The sequence below is a fragment of the Thrips palmi genome, unplaced genomic scaffold (assembly GCF_012932325.1).
Source record: "Thrips palmi isolate BJ-2018 unplaced genomic scaffold, TpBJ-2018v1 HiC_scaffold_3, whole genome shotgun sequence".
Taxonomy (NCBI): domain Eukaryota; kingdom Metazoa; phylum Arthropoda; class Insecta; order Thysanoptera; family Thripidae; genus Thrips; species Thrips palmi.
In genome coordinates, this window is record NW_023144630.1 from 2,740,794 (window position 1) to 2,759,997 (window position 19,204).

Here is a 19,204-nt window from a genome sequence, read left to right on the forward strand (position 1 = left end):
ACAACTTAGTTCGTAATGAAATTTTGTGTTGCATGATACTTGCACTTCGTAGCCTCGCCCGAGGCTCCCTCTAGTCGATACCTGAATCTTGAGTCGATAGTTTGTAGCGCGCTTTACCTGTAGAAATTCAAAAAATAGTCGTTGCCGATAAAATATCACTTTGAAGTGTGCTGTGTTTCATTGGACTTATCATGAAGCCTGTTCTTCACGTTGAAGTTGTGCAGAAAAAGCAAAGGTAAGCCTTGTCATGGTTGTATCTGATACACTGTCAGAAAAAAACGTTAATATCAACTGTCAGTACTGTTCTAACCTTTACATAAATATCCCAACTGGTTGTAACTTCAAGTTTGTACTGCGAGTCAGGTTTTGAGCAATTCAGATCTGTCATGTACTCTGCTCTTTTGACCAATCTTTCTCATTTATTTAATTTCAGCAATGTCCTACAGACCACTTTGCACAACTATGTTCTTGCTGGCATGGAAGCTCGAAAAATTCTGTCACCAGGCACAACGCTGACCAATTTGTCCAATGAGCTCCTTTCTGACCATGTTGAATCAATCCACATCTGTGAATACAACAACGAAGGAGAGTTGCTGGTAGGAATGATTTTCCCATTTTAAATCCTTTACTGTAGAGGTTGATGAGAAGCTTTCACTGTTATCTTCTTTCAGTCGCTCAATGTTGAGGATCTTGAACTACGCATCCACATCTTCAAATTGGATGATGAAGGAGTACAGTTGGAATGTATTGATAGTGGAGACGGGGATGGGCACGAAGTGTCTGCTGCACAACACTGGGTTTTACCCTCTCGTGACTTCAATGGGCTGTGGGAGAATTTAATTTATGAATCCAACATCAAAGAAAATGTATGCACTTGCCATTAAATATCATTTCAGGAAAGAGTGTGGTAGGTTTATAGATTTGGGTTTGCTTCTTTACAGCTGCTTCAATATATGGAAACAACTCTTCTTTTCTCTGATCGGAATGTATCCCCTCATGTAATTACCTGGAATCGAGTGATTCTTCTACATGGACCTCCAGGAACGGGCAAGACATCTTTGTGCAAAGCTCTTGCCCATAAACTTGCTATTAGATTGTCTAAAAGATATTCCTGTGGTCAGTTACTGGAGGTCAACAGCCACAGCTTATTTTCAAAATGGTTTTCAGAGGTAAAAATAGAAATTGAGACAGTTCTCCTTTTTTCAACACTAAAATGTTATTATTATACGTTTTTATTTCAGAGTGGAAAACTTGTCATGAGAATGTTCTCCAAAGTGAAAGATCTAGTTGAAAATCCGAATGCTTTAGTAATAGTTTTAATAGATGAAGTAGAAAGCCTTACACATTCAAGGAGTTCTTCTGGCGGAGTAGAACCATCAGATGCCATCAGGACAGTAAATGCTGTTTTGACTCAAATTGATGAGCTGAAGAAGTGAGTAGTCCATCAGGTCATATTATATGTGCGTAATTTTGTTTGTTGAAAACAAGAATAAAATACTCTTTGCCCTCTCTAGATATCCTAATGTTTTAATCATGGCTACATCTAACGTAACAGATGCAATTGATTTAGCATTTGTTGATCGAGCCGACATTAAGCAATACATAGGCCCACCTCCTGTGAAGGGTATTTACAAAATTCTTTCATCCTGTGTTGCTGAGCTCAGTAAAGTAAGTGTATTTCACTTAGGGTTTCCCTTTTCCACACAGATGTATTCATTGATAGTGTTTTACAGGCAAATATCATCACCCCTAAGGAAGAAATTCATACGTTTGATGGTATTGTGCAAGTCCAGGCTAAGAATGGAGAAGATGTGCCTGCCTTTAAGAACAGCTTACAACTTCTAGACATTTCAAGGTACAACTGCATGCTGTTAAAACAATGTACATTTCTTTTCCTCTGTTAGTGTGTCAAAAAAATTATCTTTTCTTTCTTTTTGAATTTGCAGGCAGTGTGAAGGCCTTAATGGAAGAACTTTGCGTAAATTACCGTACCTTGCTCATGCCCTTTACGTCCAGAAGCCTGCAGCTACTCTGGAGGAGTTTCTTGCTGCATTACAGAAGGTAGTAATCCAACATAAATCAGAAATGAGTGAATTGAAGTCCAAGTAGTGCTTCTAGTTTTGTCAGAGGGGTTCTCTTAGTTTTGTTTATCTTTTTATTCCCCCCTAAATCGTTTCTGGTTTTTGAGTAGGTGTTGAATTTATCAAAGGATCTTTGATGTTTGTAATAATTAGGTTTTTCTTTTTGAACTTTTTTTAATATCTTTAAAAATAATAAGAATGGTCAGTGTGGTTACTCCAGTTACATTTTATTTAACAAATCAGTTTAATTTTAACCACTGGAAATACTGACATGTTGCTTTGAGCCCAGCCACCATAACATGTACAAGTAAAATATTCATAAATACCCTGTCACAATAAAATAAAATAGCATAACAAAGAGGCAACAAATCAACTCCTGAATTTCATTGAAACCCACTGGGCCTAACTAAATCACACAAAAATAAAGCATCACAATGGCAAGACTTGAAACATATAGTTACACCCATCAGAGAGCTCACCACATCAGAACCTCACAGCACAACCAAGATGGTAAACTATGAAATGGAAAATGAATGTAACAGTAACTAGGATAACATCAGCACATATCAGGTGCAAGATTTATTGTCAATTATTTGTTCCCTTCCTTAGTTCAGTGACATGAGTTTTCATGTCTTATACATAACTTGACACTATAACACCTCTTGCAAAGCTCCTTAACTTTGGTCTTGCCCTAGGATTCTTATCTTAAGCTCAGTTATAATTGAACCAAAATTTAACAAAGTAATTTCATCTATCATAAGTTCATACAAAGAAAACAATATGTGCCCTTATTCTTTAATCAGTCTTACACTGAAATGTCACTTGCATAGGGAGAGTAAAATTGATAACAGCTATTGCAAACACATAATTGTTCTGTTTTGTTTTTGTGTTTTTTTCTTTTCACATTAAAAAAAATCTTTGAGGTTTATTTATTAGAAAGTTTTGTGAGATCGTAAGACTTGCTCCCTTCAAAATTTAAAACATTAATTAAAGCAAAATTAAAATGGAATACTATACATATCAAACAAAACATCCCTTTCTGAGAGGCAATGTTGTAACTAAAAACATTTCCTATAAAATTACATAATGTCTACAATTATTCTAAGCACATGGGTTGTAAGATTGGAATACTGTAGTATAGTTGAGTAGTACAAAGCCTGCCACTGCACCAATTGCCGAGCCCACCTGTGTCATAGCACCATACCAAAATAGACCTTTACCACCATTTTTACGGAACCTTGTAGCGATGGCCAATTTGATGTAAGATACAAGACCAGTAAATAAAACCCAAGAAATAACCTGAAAAATGGAAAAATAAAGGATATGAGGCACGTGTTTGATCTAGGTTGATGTTTGACGGGCATTTACTTACCACTAGAGCCTCTCCTGCCTGGGTGCCCACTAGAGGTGGTCGAGGACTTCTAGTTGCAGTGACAAAAATATACATTGCTACAACAACTGTGGGGAATGCCATCAAAGATATTGCAGAAAGAGAGGTGAAGGTTACAAAGAATAGAATGTAGCATGCTATTGGGTTTGCCATACTTCCCAAATTGATGGCGAGATGATATGCTACGTTACCATAAGGCAGGCAGGAGTAGGATTGGATTGAAGGGAACAAACCATTAGCTATTGCAGAGGCACAGGCCTGCATGATGAGGAAAATTGCATAGGTCCGGCTGTTCATTTTCTGTAAGATAAATAAATAACTTTAAGGAAAAGCGCACTTAATTCCTCCGAAAAATCTGATAAAGTTCAAGTTTTACCTTTACTTGGCTAGTCAGAGAAGAAGGGCCACTGTCAAACTCTTGTGGTTCTCCATTGCCTCTCCCACTCTCACCATCTGAAGTTTGGTTTCTTGCTTTGTCTGGAGAACCGGGCACCACTATGCTTGACCTGGCATCCTCAATCTCATTGTTGTTTTTACCGGGACTAGAATAATCATTCTTTTGTTGCTTGCAAACAGGAAGGTACTTTAGCAATAGAAATGAGATAAGACTTAGAAGTTGAAGGAAAAAAATGAGGATCAGAAATGTTGAGACAGAAAAGAGAGGGGGTGGAGTATACTGCTTTTTAGGGCCAGATGGGTTAGACTCATCTATGATACAGGTTGGGTTGCCACCCACCCCTTGCAATAAGGATGTGATACTAGGAATAAATGCGCTCAGTCCTTCACCAATCATGTATGAAACCAGATATGTCTCTTTGTATCGGCTCATGTAAGGTATGAAAAGAACAGAACTTGTACATGCTACCAGCGCACTTGTGAACACCAAAGTCAGCAAAGGAACACTGTGAAAAGATTCTCCTATCTTGACTGTTTGCCTGAAAAATAAAATTTCATAATCACATAAGGAAAAAATTAAGAGTGGTAAAGTAACTAGTAGCATCAGAGTAAGATCTCACCCATAGAAGAAAGACATGAGCAGGAGGGAAATGCATCCAATAAACATGAGAATTGAAATAAAAATACTGTCTGGAACTTTTCCCTTGCAAAATTGCTGCACCATTCCATAGCAAACTCCTCCAATATTAGCTGCCTGTAATGAATAAAATAATAATAATATTTTTGAAGGCAGTTCTGTCCTCACTTCAAGCAATGAGGTTTTAGTATTTTTGAGAGTAGAAAAGAGGTATGAATGATTTGCATTGAATTCAGAATGCCACTTGCCTGAATTAAAACAACAATGTACGAGGGCAGCGCCCAGCCCTCTGGAGCATTAAATACAAGCAGTGGTAGCTGTGTATACATTCCATTGATACACAGCCACGCTCCCATTCCAAAGAGGGCAGCCAGCACATCCACAAGCAGGACACGATTTCTGAGTCGTTCCTTTATGGAGTAGAAGACCCCCATCTTGGCTGGTGCTGCTGACATTTGTCTTCTAGTACAATTGAAGTACTTTATTGGAGAACTACCGTCGTAGAGCAGGGGGGTCTCCTCAGTGACCTTCCTCCTGAAAGGGATAAAACAATACTGTTAGTATAACAGATAGAAGGAGACAACAAAAAACATAAAATGAGACCCCAGAGTGCATCTAGCATGCCCTCTTGGGTTCACAATTTTTTGTTAGTCAAAGGGACATGAATGATGCAATTTTCAAGAATGGACGAAAATATTTGACAGTCTAGTGCTGCGCCTCAGACGCTCGGAACGCAACTGCTGCGTGATATCCCTCACTCGCAACCAGTGCCAACATGTCCTTTGGCTCGAAATTCTTGAACGGACAAGTATGTGACCCGGTTAAAGGTGCTAAGTTCAGGTTACGTTTTCGGAGGACGGACGCCCTAAGAGCCGCGACACAAGGTGGACAGGTGACGAACCACTACAAAACGCGCCCCACAACCCGCCCGATGCGTTCCCAGTCGCCGTACATTCAAGGGGAGTCGCCGGTCATCCTTCTTCCATGACAAATATTGTAATCAGTTGCCAAGGTCTACTTGGCTTGCAAAAGGGGCTTCTGCTTGCTTGAAGCTCGGGCAACGCAAGCAGACGACAGTGGACAGACGACGAGAGGACAGCTTAGCCAACCTTCCGGGTCCTTCCCCAGTTCGTCAAAACAGCTGTGCGGCGCTGTGCTTCAAGTGCGGTCATTTTACATCGGCAAGAACGCCTAAAACGTCGTATCGAAAGAACTCGGGTGGGTGCCCCAACGCGTCAGTGGCATGCTCCGGACCGACACTCTGCGCGAAATTGCTTAAACTGCCGTGCCATCCGCGGAGCGCGCGATTCAAACAAGTCCGGGAAGGACGAACGGCTGAACGTCGCAGACCGGGCACGAGAGAGCCGACATCTCTCTCCGGCCAGCCTACGGCCAGCCGAAACCACGCGCACTGTCAGAGCTGGACCGTCTACTTTACCGCGGTGTGGGCCTCCCGGTGCACGTCCACGTAGAGTCCCAGACTCCAGGCAGGGCAGTCAGGCCAAGGGCTGGACGCGGGAGGCACGAGCCAACCTGGCCGCACTGGACTTGCTGGACAAGCTCGGTGCGTTGCCGCAGTTGCCGAGGACGGCTCGGGTACTCTGCCGCGCCTGTCAGTGGAATGCACTGTACTAAGTACAGTGCACACACTGTGGTACCGCGGTGGTACCTACCGGCCGCGGGGGCCGCGGGGCGCCCGCCAGCCACGTGGGTCGACGTCGGGACCGTCGGGACACGCCGTCGCACTCAGTCGGCCACACTCCGGCTGGGGGAGAAGGAGACGGAGATAGAGCAATTACCCACCTTGGCTCTTCGTGTCGACCAGCGGGCTTGTCGCGCTTGTCTCGGCCAGGCTTGTCGTAGGTGTGATAAGTCGAGCCACCTGCCGGAGTCTTTATGGTCCTCGGCGTTGCATGCCGCGCTGCAAGCGGCCGGCTCGCCAGCCCGCAGGGGTGGCGTGGATCCTTCCCTCCCCTCCCCGGGCCCCACTGGGCCCCACTGGGCCCCACTGGGCCCTCGCTTCCCAAAACGCCCTCAGCCTGGTTGCCAATCTCCTTGCCGGAACCCCGGGGCCCGCGCGTAAGCGCCTTGCCGGGGCTCGAACCGCTGCCCGCTCGCTTGGCCCGGCGTTGCCCCATTTGACCGGCTCCGGGCCGCTGCCCGCTCGGCTGGAGACGGCGTTAGGTTGGCTAACCTAACCTGCCGGGTCGTCGGACGGGGCACCCCCGGCACCGCGTCCTCCCTTCGCCAAGTGGACTACGAACGGCCCCTCCGCGACTTAGGCCCCGAGAGTTTCCCCTGAAACATCCTCGCCAATCAGACGCGTTGACTGCCAATCGATAAATGGGAATCGTTCCCCGAAGGCAAGCCGCGGGGGCCGCAGGCGTTGCTTCTGACAAATGACAGTGACAATCACAGCAGTTGGGCAAGGGGTTGGCGTGGTGGGGCCTCCTCGCAGACCTACCTGTCCATGGTGACCTGGCTGCTGCGGGGGGAGGACGAGGAGAAGCACTTCCAGGCCCAGGCTGGACAAACTGCAGTCGCGGGGTTGCGATTCATTCGGCCGCGTGCCGTCCCGGCCCTCTGGCACTGTGGGCCCTCTGGGGCGCGCGTCAGCTGTTCGCGTCGAGCTCGTCTGCCCTGCCTAGGCAAGGCCTAGGCGGCACGCCGCGCCGCGGCACGCCACGCCACGGACGCTCTTTCCAGGCCGTTTCACCTTATCAGAGATTGTACACAGTGTGGTGGCGGGGTCGGCCGAAAGCGGGAAAGCGGCAGACTGCCAGACGAGCTTGCCGAGCTTGCGGCCCCAGACAACAGGAAGCTCTTCGGGCGGGCCGCGGGGGAAGCCCGCCGAAAGCCCGGCTTTCGCGAGCTTCGCGAGCGCCCTTGCTGACCGGGAGTATACTTTCCCGAAATGGCGCGGCTTGCCTTTACTGGCAGTGTATGAGCATGCGCGAAAGTGAAGGCGGTTCGTGCCGCCAATATGTAGCGTCATGCTCTACACACTCCGTACACTGCCAGACTCGGCCAGGGCACAGGTGCACAGTGGGCCCCTCCAGAGTCGCTAAATGGGACTGGAACCGAACGTGTGACCCCACCAACGGATTGCTCTCCGAACGAAGAACGCGTCTAGAACTTTGGCCGCCTCCGCCGGTCGTCTGGCTCACTGTTGGTTCCCAGGACCCGAAGGATCCTTACTCAAAATAGGCTCTGTCCGAAACAACATTGACGCACTCGCCGCGCTTCGGGAAAACGCCCTCGGCGCTTCCAGGTACTTTTGTTTTATCTAGGACACAGTAAACTCGGCTTTGCTCCCGCTGAGCCACTGTCACTGTGTGTCTAACGAGATAGCGGACCACAGAACGGAACGAAAAACAAAAAGCAGCGATGCTCTTTTTACGGCCACAAAGTTGCGGCCAGAAGGTTGTCTCGTCGGATGCATGGCCGTCTTGGGGCTACGAGGGTCCCGCAGGGGCGGGACAGGAACCATAAGGAGCAGCCGGCCGGTGCCTGCCAGGTAGGCCACCAACCCGCCTCGCAACACACCGGTGTCTGGCGGTGGTCTGCCTCGCCTGCTTGCCCAAGGGCTTGCCCAAGGGCTTGCCCCAGACGGCGAGGCTAGGCAAGGCCATAGAACGCGCCTCTCTGTTCCACTCGCTCTTCTGCACCTGTCTTTGCCGCGCCTCTACCGGACGCGCAACGAGTGCGAGAGGCAGAGTGTCGTCTGCTGTGTTGGGGTTGCGCGTTCCGGGGGCTGCCCGGCAGACGTCAAGTTTAGGCGGGCGTGAGTCAGGGCACGTTTCGGGCCGAGTCCCTAAATAGTACTCGAATCAGACACATGATGGTGGCAATGGATGGCTCGCCCTTGGAATGAGGGATCCATTGATAACCATCATGTGTTGACTCGAGTCACTACACAGACGTCCAGACGACGCGGTCATCGGGGTGTCGGGTCCGAGCGGTCCGAGCACCGCCCAGCATCGCCTTGGGGGCAGCGCGGCGCGGTGCGGGCCCATTTCACCACACCCCCAGCGCAGCGCGCGCAGCGCCCCAAACACGATAGGGCGCTCTCTATCTCTCTCTCGTTCGCTCTATCGCCGCGTCTATCCGATCGGCCGCTCTCTGTCGCGTGACCGAATCTGTCACGTGTATCGCTTCGCTGTGCTTCGCTGTGCTTCGCCGCGGCGCTGCGGGGTCAACTGACTGTAGAGCCTCGGGCTGTACAGCATTCCCTCCGTTCCCTCCCTCCCAGCGACCTTGGGGCCCAAGGCTTGCGCTGCCTCCAAGACGCTCGGACAACGGGGCGGGAAAGTGACGCCTCGAATCAAAGCCCTCGCGGAAGGATGCACCTTGCACTCCTACGTGCACACCCTGCTCCGCACCGAAACGAAGAGGAGGTGAGCTCGCCTCACCACCATGCTCTTTCTCTCTCTCACCAGTCCTTACTTGGTTCATTCAACTCGCTCGTTGTGGAGGGAGGGGGGGGGGAGTGCAGCGTCGCTACCCCCTGCCTGCGGCCCTGCGGCACGCCTGGCGAAGGCGCATGGTCTCTAGTGACACGGAGTACTCCCCTTCGGGTTCTTCGGGTCACGACCGCATCGGGCAATCGCTCCAGGTTTGAATGGCCATTCATCCAACCAGTCAGGACAGTTGTGGGCGCGGAGTTCTTCCGACTCATTTCTCAAAAATTAATTGGATAGGCTCGAAAATACGTCTCCTTGCGACTAACATCGTCCGATTATCTCAGACTTTGTTCGGAAACCGACGGCTGAAAGAATCTAGGGTGTCGTGGACACGTTGTTCTCAGAAAATATCGCTCCGCCCATGTGAAAAGTAGTCCCCTGCTTTGAGCGTCCCGAGAATATTTATTCCAATTTATTTTATCTGTCGTATGTGTTTGCTTATGTCGCAAAAATCTTGGATGATTCGGCAGGAAATCGGCAGTGGTCCTGAGTGATTGCTCTGCTCATGCGAGTGTCGGGGCGTGTGCGAAGGCGAAGGCAATGCGCAGCGATGCGCTGCTCAGACTCGGACTGGACTGACTCTAGCGTCGTACTCGCATTGTGTTGTCCAAGTGAACACTAAACAGCAATTATGAGCCTTAATTACAAATCGTATCACTTCTGTCGAAGGACTCAGGTTCTCTATGGATATTGAAGATCTGATTTAAAATAACTTCCGGTAAGACGGATGCGTTTCATGTCAAATAAAGGCAATTCTCTGCTCGCAGGCGAGCCGTCGGACGGAGGCATAGTTGGGTGTCACGGCTTTTAGTTATGCTTTTCTGGGCTTCACCCGCCTCTAGTACCCCTAGCTGCTGCAGGGTTCATTTCCTTAAGAATTTGCGCTGGTCCCCAGGCCTTTTCATCCACTGTGGTTCGATAGTGGCGTCTTTCCGAGGTTATGTTGTTTGTCCACCATAGAGGATGCCCGTCGATGGCTGGGAGTTGGCTGATTAATTTTTCCTTGACAGTCATTCTCGCCAGTTCATTTCGATGGACATTGCTATTTAAATGAAAACGCCCTCATTCTGGCCTTGCGTGTGTTGCCGCGCTTCGGTGGCTTTTATACATTGTGGCAAACATGAGCTTCCTGGCAACTCTGCTCTTGTAAACAAATGGCCATTTTCTTTTGCTGACACTGGTTCGCCAGAAAGCTGCAGAACAAACTGCCTGTGTTTTCAAACGGAGAGGAAATAAAGAGTTTTTATTTTTTTTTTTTGACAGATTGCTTAAACTACTGCACCCTCCAACTGCAAGAGTTTATTTGACTCTGTTCAAAAGTTGCATGTTATTGATCTGAAGTCAATATTTTCCATTCTGCTTTTATTATGTTTGGCCTGGCCTTTAAATGAATGGAATAACTCTTACACTTGTCGAGGCTGCCATTAGAATGAGTCATTCTCTAAAATATTATGATAAATTGAAAATCAGTTTATGTCATTAATTCATTTTCTATTTTAAAAAAGAACAGTTACCACTTTGGGTCTGCAACTGTTAATTTATTGTTAAATGAAAATTCTTTTTAGATTATAAATTTTGTCAGTCCTGAGATGCTGCAGGTTGTCTGTTGTTTCAATGTTATGCTTTATTGTTGTGCATTACATCTCTATTCTTTCTTTGATTTACAGTGCAGGCAGCGGTGAGGCGCAACAGAGGCAGGATGGTGGTGGACCCGTCACTTTCAAGGCACCCGGGGTCGGTTCACCATCGTGCACTGGTGCTGACCTCGGGTATGACACCCAAAGAGCTGTCAGATAATGACGATCTTGCAACATCCTTTGTGTTAGACCCATATTTAGGATTTGTAACCCATAAAATGAACATAAGGTTGGTATCAACAGACAAAGCTTTGAATATTAAATACCAGTTTTGTGAAGTGTGGTGATAACTTTTCTTTTTTACATATTTCAGATATAGGCCTCCTAAAGCTAACAAAGAAGAACTAAAGGGTATAATAGAAGAATTTTTGAAGAAGCAGGACTATAGGAGAGCTTGCAACAGACTTCTGTCAGTAGATGCCCTTCATAAGGCTATGCAAATGCGTAGCCGACCACAGCAACAAAAACTAGAAGAACATGTGAGTGTCTGACATCTGACAATTATATCCATAGAGGTTATTTTCATGCATTACTCATCCTGCTTTATTTGCTGTGTTTCAGTTGTATCGTTATCTGCGTGTTTTTGACAAAGACTCAGGTTTTCTCATAGAACCATGTTTTCGATATTCATTAGAAGGTCAAAAAGGGGCCAAAATTTCAACCACCCAGAAGTGGTAAGTGCCTTTGTTTTCTTAACTAGTACTGTCTTCAATATAATCATTACAGTACCTCAATTTATTTTTGTACATCCTCCCTTGTAGGTACAAAAATGAAAAGATACCATGTTTAGTGGGTTGCATTGCTGAGTTAACTGAAGAAGAGGAAGCCATGCTGCTTCATCCCGGCAAGAATGATTTTTCGGTTATGTTCAGCTGTCGCAAGAACTGTGCTCAGCTTTGGTTGGGGCCTGCTGCATTTATCAACCATGACTGCCGAGCAAACTGCAAGGTAACCTTTTCCCCATTGATAAAAATACTGTTGTCAACACTCAATTCTAAATTTTCACTGATGATTTTTTGATTCTTCAACAGTTTGTTGCAACTGGACGAGACACAGCTTGTGTCAAAGTACTGAGAGACATTGAAGTTGGTGAAGAAATTACTTGCTTTTATGGGGAGGATTTCTTTGGTGATGGAAATGGGTACTGTGAATGTAAAACATGTGAAAGGTTAGTGAAGTTTCTGTTTTCACTGCTGGCTACTGAATGTGTTGATTAATGAAATGTTTGTTATCACATAATTAATTTTCCCTTTTTTGCACCCAGGAGAGGAACTGGGGCATTTGCTAAAAACAAAACAAACAAAGAAGATCTAAGCTCAGGATATCGATTGAGAGAAACGGAGAATAGAATTAATAGGACAAAACACCAACATGAGGACAGCCATGAGAAACCCGCTGCTGATTCCGAGAGTGTTCCTCTAAGAAACAGGAGTAATAACACAAATACCATCAGTTCAAGTTCAAACAAACCATCCTCCACTACTTCCGCTGCCCCGGCCATACCTTCTGTTGTTGTTGCACCTTTAAGTTTGAAAGAGCTGCGCCAAAAGGGTCTCACCAAGTACGATGCAGAAATGCTGATGCAACAAGGGTGCCGCTTTTCTGATATTGGATCTCTTGAACATTTAGAACATGTCACAAGACGGCAATCTCAAGATCAAGGTAAGTGAAAGCATATTATTGTAAGCTCTTAAACTATAAATATGTTAATATATTTGGCAGATGCTTTGCACTGTCTCCATATCTGAATAACCTATTAAAGAAGCAACATCTATTTATCTGCAGTTAATAGATTTTCCTCTTACAATTCTAAATAGATTATAATATTTTAAATAAAACTGCAATGCAGCTGCCTATTTTTTAACATTTTTATAAAATTTAAAATATTTGAAGTTGCTTGGCTCAGACTTCTTGTTAAATTTAACTTGTGTCTCCATTTTTCGGCTTCATCCATTTGCATCCATGTACCCTTCACACCATCAACATTTATAGGGGGCGGATTTCTGATTAGTACTAAGGATTATTTGCATGCCAGGTAACTTCCTGGTGGTTGAATCACTGTGGGGTGTGTCAGTTCTTTTTCCTTTTTCTTCCGTCACTGTAATGTCTAAGAGTGTGTGTTATTGGTAGTTTCTGGTGGTGTAGGTCATTTTCTTCTAGATTCTCTTCTGTGTCAATTCTTTGGGCTCATTCCGCATCATGTTCATTACTGGGGGAATAATTCTTAGCGTGGGCTTAAGCCAGGGTGGCCAATGCTGTCCATATTGAATCAGTCCCAGGACCATCAAATATCAGTCACACAATGCCTCTGACTCTGAGCCACACAGTGTAATATGTTTGTTACCTTTCCACGGCTGCTGATCACTTGGCTTTATTTTTTTAGAAAATGAGCTCTTGTTTATGATTGGCACTTACTCTGCTTTTTACTTGGAAATGAAGTCTGGCTATTGTGATGTCAAGATATTTGCACAACCTCCTCTCAAAAGTAGTTCTCAGAGTAGAACTAAAGTTACATCTAAAGTTAACCTCAAATTTGCTTTGTTCCTCATGTTTGCTTTAGAATTGAATGGAGGATTAACTGAGGAGTTAACATTGGCCAGTAGTTTCCATCATGCATGTAGCATGTCGTGGAATGGTTTTGTGTGCAGCATTGGGGCTCAATTCACGCTCTGTTTATTGTCCTCAGGAATCGAGAACAGGATTAAAAGCAAAAACGGTTCATCTCTCGGACAGAAAAACTTCATTAAAAGCGGACTTTACCGGTAAACTATTTTTGTCACTTAAGACTTTCTTGGGTCTTTTTGAAAACTTTTAGGAACAGTTTCAGTATGTAGATGAGGTGGGGTCACAAGAACCAATATCATGTTTTGCAGAGAACTATGAGAAAAACGAAGCTTGCATTGCATAATGGCCTTTGGTCAGTGGTAGTAATTTGAACTTGATGTCTCTCCATAAGTATGACACACATCACTGTCAAGATTTTGTGCCATGAGACAAGCAAGAAATAAATTGTTGTTGGCAGTATCTCTTGCAATTACATGCTCTGTGCCCTAGTCTGACATCTCTTACCCAGATAACCCCTGTGGATAGATAATCTGAGTCATAAACTTGTACTGAAGCTGTGAATACTACAAAAGAACTTAAATATTTTTGTGCATACTTTTGGTGTGAACAGCACTCTAGCCCTTTCAGCTACTGCCGATGCGATGCATGATACGGTCACACTGTGTGGTCCTTTCTGCAAAACATGGGGCTTGAGGCTCTCAAGTGTGTAGCCTGAAGACCCTCTAAAATGCATGCTGAATAGATGCATGTTGTCCTTCTATGAGACTCCCCACTCAAGCCAGAGACCAACTAAGTCCTAAGTTAAATTATAACCTTCTTACTATTTCAGCTAATCTATTATTAGTGGGTTTAGAAGGATTCAATTGCAACTTTGTTCTTATGCTTAATCAAAGTGGGAGGAGGCTCAATCGAAATGGTGCTTGGTTGTTTTATTGTTCGTTTCTTCTTTTTTTGTCTTGCTTTTGTTCCAGGTGCGTTTAAGTTGTCAGCTCTAAATTTGTCATCCCTCAAAACCTTTTTAATTGGAGGTCTCTTCCATCTTTCCATTTTTCTTCTATACTGGATTCTTAATTAATCTGTGATTTTAAACTAAAACATTCTTGTTGATTTTTTTTTATTACTGGTATTATCTTTATTATAAGAGAATAGGACACATTTGTTTCCTAAGGAGAAGACTGTTTGCTGGTTTTATTGTCTTGTAAATCTTAATGCTTACGTTAGTTTCATAAGTTTTACATTTAAGTAAAGTTAACACCATATGCTTGTTATTTCTTTTCAAACTGTTTCTCTTCTCACTCTTTGCATTGTTAAAATCTTGCTTAAATGGTTAAAAAAATGGCTTAGCATTTTTTATACTACGTGTTTCTTTGCTACCCTTCTTTTTCATTTGAAGTCCATTTTCAAAACAAAAAGAAATATGAATCATAATTATTTGGGTGAACTACATCTGCTTGAGAGTGTGTCACTAGGCATTCCCTCTGCACCTGCCTAGCCTTTTCAGGACACTTGTTATTTCTGTGCGGATTTTTGCCTAAGCACCTGTTCTGACTCGTATGTTGTGGTTGCAGCGCCGCCCGCAACTGCAGCAACGGCAGCAACCCCAGACGCTCAACCCAGCGGAGAAGCAGAATCAAAACGGAGCCTGCGGAACAGTGTCTGTCGAGAACAAGACCAAGAAGGGAGAAGCGAGTCAGGAGAAGGCCTCGATGAAGTTGCTAAGAGTGTGCTAGCTGAAGTACCTGACAAAGCACCTTGTCGGATCACACGTTCTTCCCGCCTTCTTAGAACCTCAGCGGCTAAGGCTGACTGCATAGTAGCAGCGGAAACCATTGAATCTAGAGTAGCAAGTCCGCTCCCAGTATTAGAGAAATGTGTGTTGAACGGTATAAGTGATGATACCCGGAGTAATGCTGGAAGTGATAGAGATTCTGTGTGCAGCGAAAGGAAAAGCAGATTACGTAAAAGGTTGAAGGACAGCGAAGATTCTCCATCACCCCTAGCCCCCTCTCTCTCCCCCCCTGTGATAAAAGAAGAGAAGGAAGAACCTCCTGTCCTAGAAGTGAATGTCGAAAGTAGTGGAAGTTCATCTATCAAGGAAGAGTCTAAAGACAGTAAACAACCTGTGGTGAAAGCAGCCAGACTTCGAAATGGTCGTTTCGTTAGCAAAAAGGCAGTAACAGATGACAGTGCAAGCGGGAGTCGGGATACACCGAAAAGATCTCAAGAAAGGAGTAGGAAAACCTCTTCTTGTGACGATTCCACCAAAGATGTCTACGAGTTTGATGAGTTTGATGATTGTGAAGGCAGCCCAAGAGCTTTAAGACACTCAAGAGGATCAGGAGATGCTGCTAAGACTGCATCCAAGGCATCCTGTTCAGATCAGGATCATCAAAACTGTGTTCCAACTACTCCTGAAAAGCCTTTAGGACGTCTAAAGCTGACCTTGAGAATGAAACGTAGTCCAATGTTTGATGATGTTATTGAGTGGAGGAGAAACATGAACGAGGAGTGTTACGAACCTCATTATGAAGTGTTAAGGGTTGAAGGAATAGACGAAGACGAAAGTAGAGAGGAAACAAGAGAAGTCAGTAGTCCACCTCGAAAAAAGAAGAAACACAAAACCAAGAGAAAGCGCAAGCTGAAAGATGAAGCCAAATGCAATGGTACCGAAGAAACAGCCATTCCACTCAAGAGGTTGCGGCTTATTTTGGGTAATGAGACCAGAACAATAGATATTCCAAGCTCTGCACACTAATTCCACAAGTTCTTGTTATTCAGTGTATGGTTTTGCAACCGTCATTGCATTTTATAGCAAATGTATTTATCAACTGTGTCTGAATTTTTTCAAGGGAAGTTGAGGAAAAGATTCAGAGGTTGAACAGAAGACTTACTGCCTATCTTGTCATTTGTTGGACCTTATTTGAAAATTGTGGATATGAATATACTGCCTAGAAAATTATTATCAAAGCAAAAAAAAGTAATTTAATGAGAGGTTGACAGTGGGGCCATCTCCCTGGCTCTTAACTACTCCTTGGTTTTAATAGTTCAAAAGCAAGCTAGTAACATAACTATACCCAAATTACTCTGCTAAGAAAAATGTGGCCTTAATATGTGGGTGGAGTTCCCTTGCATATCAATTAAATTAAAGGAATGTAAAGCTATCACACTTTAAAACTTGGGCCCTTACATTGGCTGAAAGTAACATGGCATTGTCATGTCTAATTACAAAGCATCACTTATTGGACAGTAACTTCACAAACTTGCCACTCAATGCAATGGTGCCACACACATGTGCTGTTTCCCCTATGGGCCGATATGTGGGGTATGTTAAGTAGCCTGGATCATATGCCAATGCCATTATCACTATGTCCTTTTGCTATTTGTTGTTTAAGCTTGGATTTGGTTCCAGTTCTTGATGAAATATTCATTGTTACTGTTTGTGGTTTTCTGCAATTTCTGTTAGCTTTAACACAATTTTTCTTACTTTTTTAAAACAATAATTTTGAATGTTTGGAATTGGAACCTCAAGAATTTGTTTCCTTAATGTAGATATTAAGATGACAATGTTAAGAAACTACATATAGATGTTAAGGCTATTGTAGTTAAGTGGCTTTCTTTTTTCTTTTGTTTATTTTTTAGAACTTTTATTCAAATTATGTCTTGTTATCACAAATAGAATTTTCTATGCATTATTGTTACCTTGTTAATGTAACTGACATGTTCGTCAACTTTCTCTCCCTTTGAAGAGAATATTGATTGCTGCATAACTCACTCTGTTTTATCCAGTTTTCTAAGTTCTTCTTCTTCTTTTTTTCCTGCCACCATTTGCATGCAACGTTGTCAAGTTCTGATTCCAGCATCTTAGCACAATTGTTTTCTGTTGTTTTTCTTTCTTTGTTAAATTATTTGTGAATGTGTGTTTTTTGTGAGGAGATTTGAAATGAATTTTATTCAGAAGTAGAGCTCTCTAATGTCAGCTCTTCTTATCTTTTGTGGGATGTGGGTTGTACCAAAGGAATGTATATTGCTTTCTGAATGTGCAATATCACCTAAATTGAGCTGCTTGTTCACTGCAGTATGTATGCCGTACTGTTGCAATTTAAAATTTAGGTGTCCCTTTCTATTGAATCAGTTCTGAAGGAATCTGAAGATAAGAAAGATCTGTTAGAGGTAGTGTTTAATTTTTGATTCATTTTTAACACTAGTAAATGAAATGTTTCAATTCTTGTATGTTAAGATTTTTTCTAGCAGTATTAGAACTGTTGATAATGGCATAAGTACTATGAGTGCTCCCATTTGTGCTACCTCAAAGCTCTTCAAGCTAGAGAATTATCAAGTGGTCATATTTCCGAAACGTGTGTATATACAAAATTTGCCACCTCTTATAGCTTCCATGTCAGTTAAGTCTGACAGACATTTTTGTGGTGCAGCTCTGAAGAGGGAAGAGAGCTGTACTTGTGTTCAAAGTTGTCTTCTTAACAATTTTGCCTGTGTTTGAAATGCAGCACCCCAAGCTGTATTTGTATATATTAAAAGAAAAAAAAAATATAAGACTGGGGAACAAACAAATCTGAGAGGAACTGGCGAAAATGAAACCCTAGTTGTTTCCAATATACATAAGAAATGTGATAAAATGATTAACAGTTAGTTTATTTGTAAATAAAGTTAATTTGAGAGGAAAAACTGTTGTTGATCATTGCATACTGTTATTTAAAATAAGATTTGTCTCTTGTAAGCTCAGTTTTTTTTGTCTTTTTTTTTTTTGTAGGTCATGTCCTGCGTATGTGTGGCCATATCTCTGAGGCTTTTGGACAGATAAAACAGTAGAGGAGCAATTTAAAGTTGAGGCTCACCTTGATTTTAAAAAATGCACAGTGAGTGGCCTGCCAGTGTGCGTGTAGCTGAGATGTGTTTCCATAGTTATGAAATGGTTTGTTGTGTTCATCTAGATCAATTTTTTTTCCCCCTTTTTTTTAAAAGAGATGTGTACATTAAACTAATGCATGTTAGTTGCTTTCAGTGGAAACTTGTGTCATTAATTTTTGTGGAAATGAAAGTAAATTGAATGAACAAACCATTACACTTTCTGACTATTATTTTTATTTTTTGCCTTTCTAACATTGTTCAAGTGGGGCATTTGATTTTGTTTCCTGGTCCAGAGTTGTATTTGTTGTTGCTTCTAGTTTCTACAAGACTGTGCACTGCCAACAGGTGTAATGTTTTCTGATAGTCGTGTCTCTTAGCTGTCTCTTCATGGTCATACATATAACAACTGATCCCAGAAATCTATTTTTCCCCTTTGGGCTGTTTTTAATAATTACTGTGTGAATTATTTTCAAAAACACCTTTTCCTTTGAGTGCGTGTGTATAAAGAAGTGAGATTTACAGGGACGCCTGTTCTGAAAATCCTTTCCTGTTTACTGATTGACGTATGCCTGGTAAAATCAATAAACAGAGCACAACTGCCAAAGCAAATCCGACTTGACTATTTATTCTCCTTTATCCATACATTTCTGCATTTCTGAATGAAAGTTGAATGAAAAAGACCCACAGTTCACATGTGGTTCTAAAACCTTTTTTTTTTTTTTACACAGTTAAAAGAAACAAAATTGAGATGGCGCGGCGGAAACCCTTGGAGGCAGGGTCCGGTAACTGAAAGTGACTTTTGGAAAGTTTGAAACAGTCTCCGGGATAGTCTTTCCCCGGCTCGTAGCTGACGACGCGTGGTCACCCTAGTCGCTCTGCGGCCCCGGTGCTGCGCGCTGCTTGGGCTTGCCGGGAGCGCCCGCCGCGTAGGCAACCCAACGGCCAGGCCCGCGCGCCGCGTGGCCGATGCCGCTGCCCGCGGGCGCCTCCCGTCAGCACGTCTAGCGGAGCGAGGCGCGGGGCGCGGGGCGCGACTAGCAGTGCGCTAGCAGCGCGGCGGCGGCGGAGCGTGAGTGTGTGTCCCCGCGGCCACCGCCGCCACGCGACTCCACGCTGCCAAGAGTCACCTCGGCACTGTCGCAACAATGCGGCGTCCCGCGGGGGTGCGA

General features: G+C 44.1%; 3 protein-coding genes across 6 annotated transcripts; 2 read left to right on the forward strand and 1 right to left on the reverse strand.

Annotated features, from left to right (window-relative positions):
• Positions 1 to 54: 54 nt before the first annotated feature.
• LOC117647919 (pachytene checkpoint protein 2 homolog) lies at positions 55 to 2,454 on the forward strand. The gene is made up of 8 exons (XM_034389898.1): positions 55 to 235; positions 434 to 596; positions 672 to 866; positions 942 to 1,169; positions 1,242 to 1,432; positions 1,515 to 1,668; positions 1,734 to 1,855; positions 1,947 to 2,454. Exons 1-8 carry the CDS (start codon positions 192 to 194, stop codon positions 2,107 to 2,109), a joined length of 1,260 nt encoding a protein of 419 aa, XP_034245789.1. The 5' UTR covers positions 55 to 191; the 3' UTR covers positions 2,110 to 2,454.
• LOC117647918 (riboflavin transporter 2) lies at positions 2,288 to 7,134 on the reverse strand. 3 transcript variants are annotated; one of them, XM_034389895.1, is made up of 6 exons: positions 6,969 to 7,134; positions 4,753 to 5,038; positions 4,488 to 4,621; positions 3,848 to 4,406; positions 3,454 to 3,771; positions 2,288 to 3,380 (listed from the first exon to the last, which is right to left on the reverse strand). In XM_034389895.1, the coding sequence occupies exons 1-6, from the start codon at positions 7,061 to 7,063 to the stop codon at positions 3,183 to 3,185; spliced, it is 1,590 nt and encodes a 529-aa protein (XP_034245786.1). In that variant the 5' UTR covers positions 7,064 to 7,134; the 3' UTR covers positions 2,288 to 3,182. The 3 variants fall into 3 exon arrangements, with proteins under 3 accessions (XP_034245786.1, XP_034245787.1, XP_034245788.1); XM_034389896.1 differs by lacking the exon at positions 6,969 to 7,134 and adding an exon at positions 5,457 to 5,605 and having other exon boundaries at positions 3,183 to 3,380; XM_034389897.1 differs by lacking the exon at positions 6,969 to 7,134 and adding an exon at positions 5,350 to 5,565 and having other exon boundaries at positions 3,183 to 3,380.
• A 1,639-nt stretch (positions 7,135 to 8,773) lies between these two features.
• On the forward strand, positions 8,774 to 18,644 carry LOC117647995 (histone-lysine N-methyltransferase Suv4-20). 2 transcript variants are annotated; one of them, XM_034390041.1, is made up of 8 exons: positions 8,774 to 8,901; positions 10,635 to 10,833; positions 10,918 to 11,083; positions 11,166 to 11,278; positions 11,366 to 11,552; positions 11,636 to 11,772; positions 11,869 to 12,266; positions 14,738 to 18,644. In XM_034390041.1, exons 2-8 carry the CDS (start codon positions 10,667 to 10,669, stop codon positions 15,922 to 15,924), a joined length of 2,355 nt encoding a protein of 784 aa, XP_034245932.1. In that variant the 5' UTR covers positions 8,774 to 8,901; positions 10,635 to 10,666; the 3' UTR covers positions 15,925 to 18,644. The 2 variants fall into 2 exon arrangements, with proteins under 2 accessions (XP_034245932.1, XP_034245930.1); XM_034390039.1 differs by lacking the exon at positions 8,774 to 8,901 and adding an exon at positions 9,297 to 9,685.
• Positions 18,645 to 19,204: the final 560 nt, after the last annotated feature.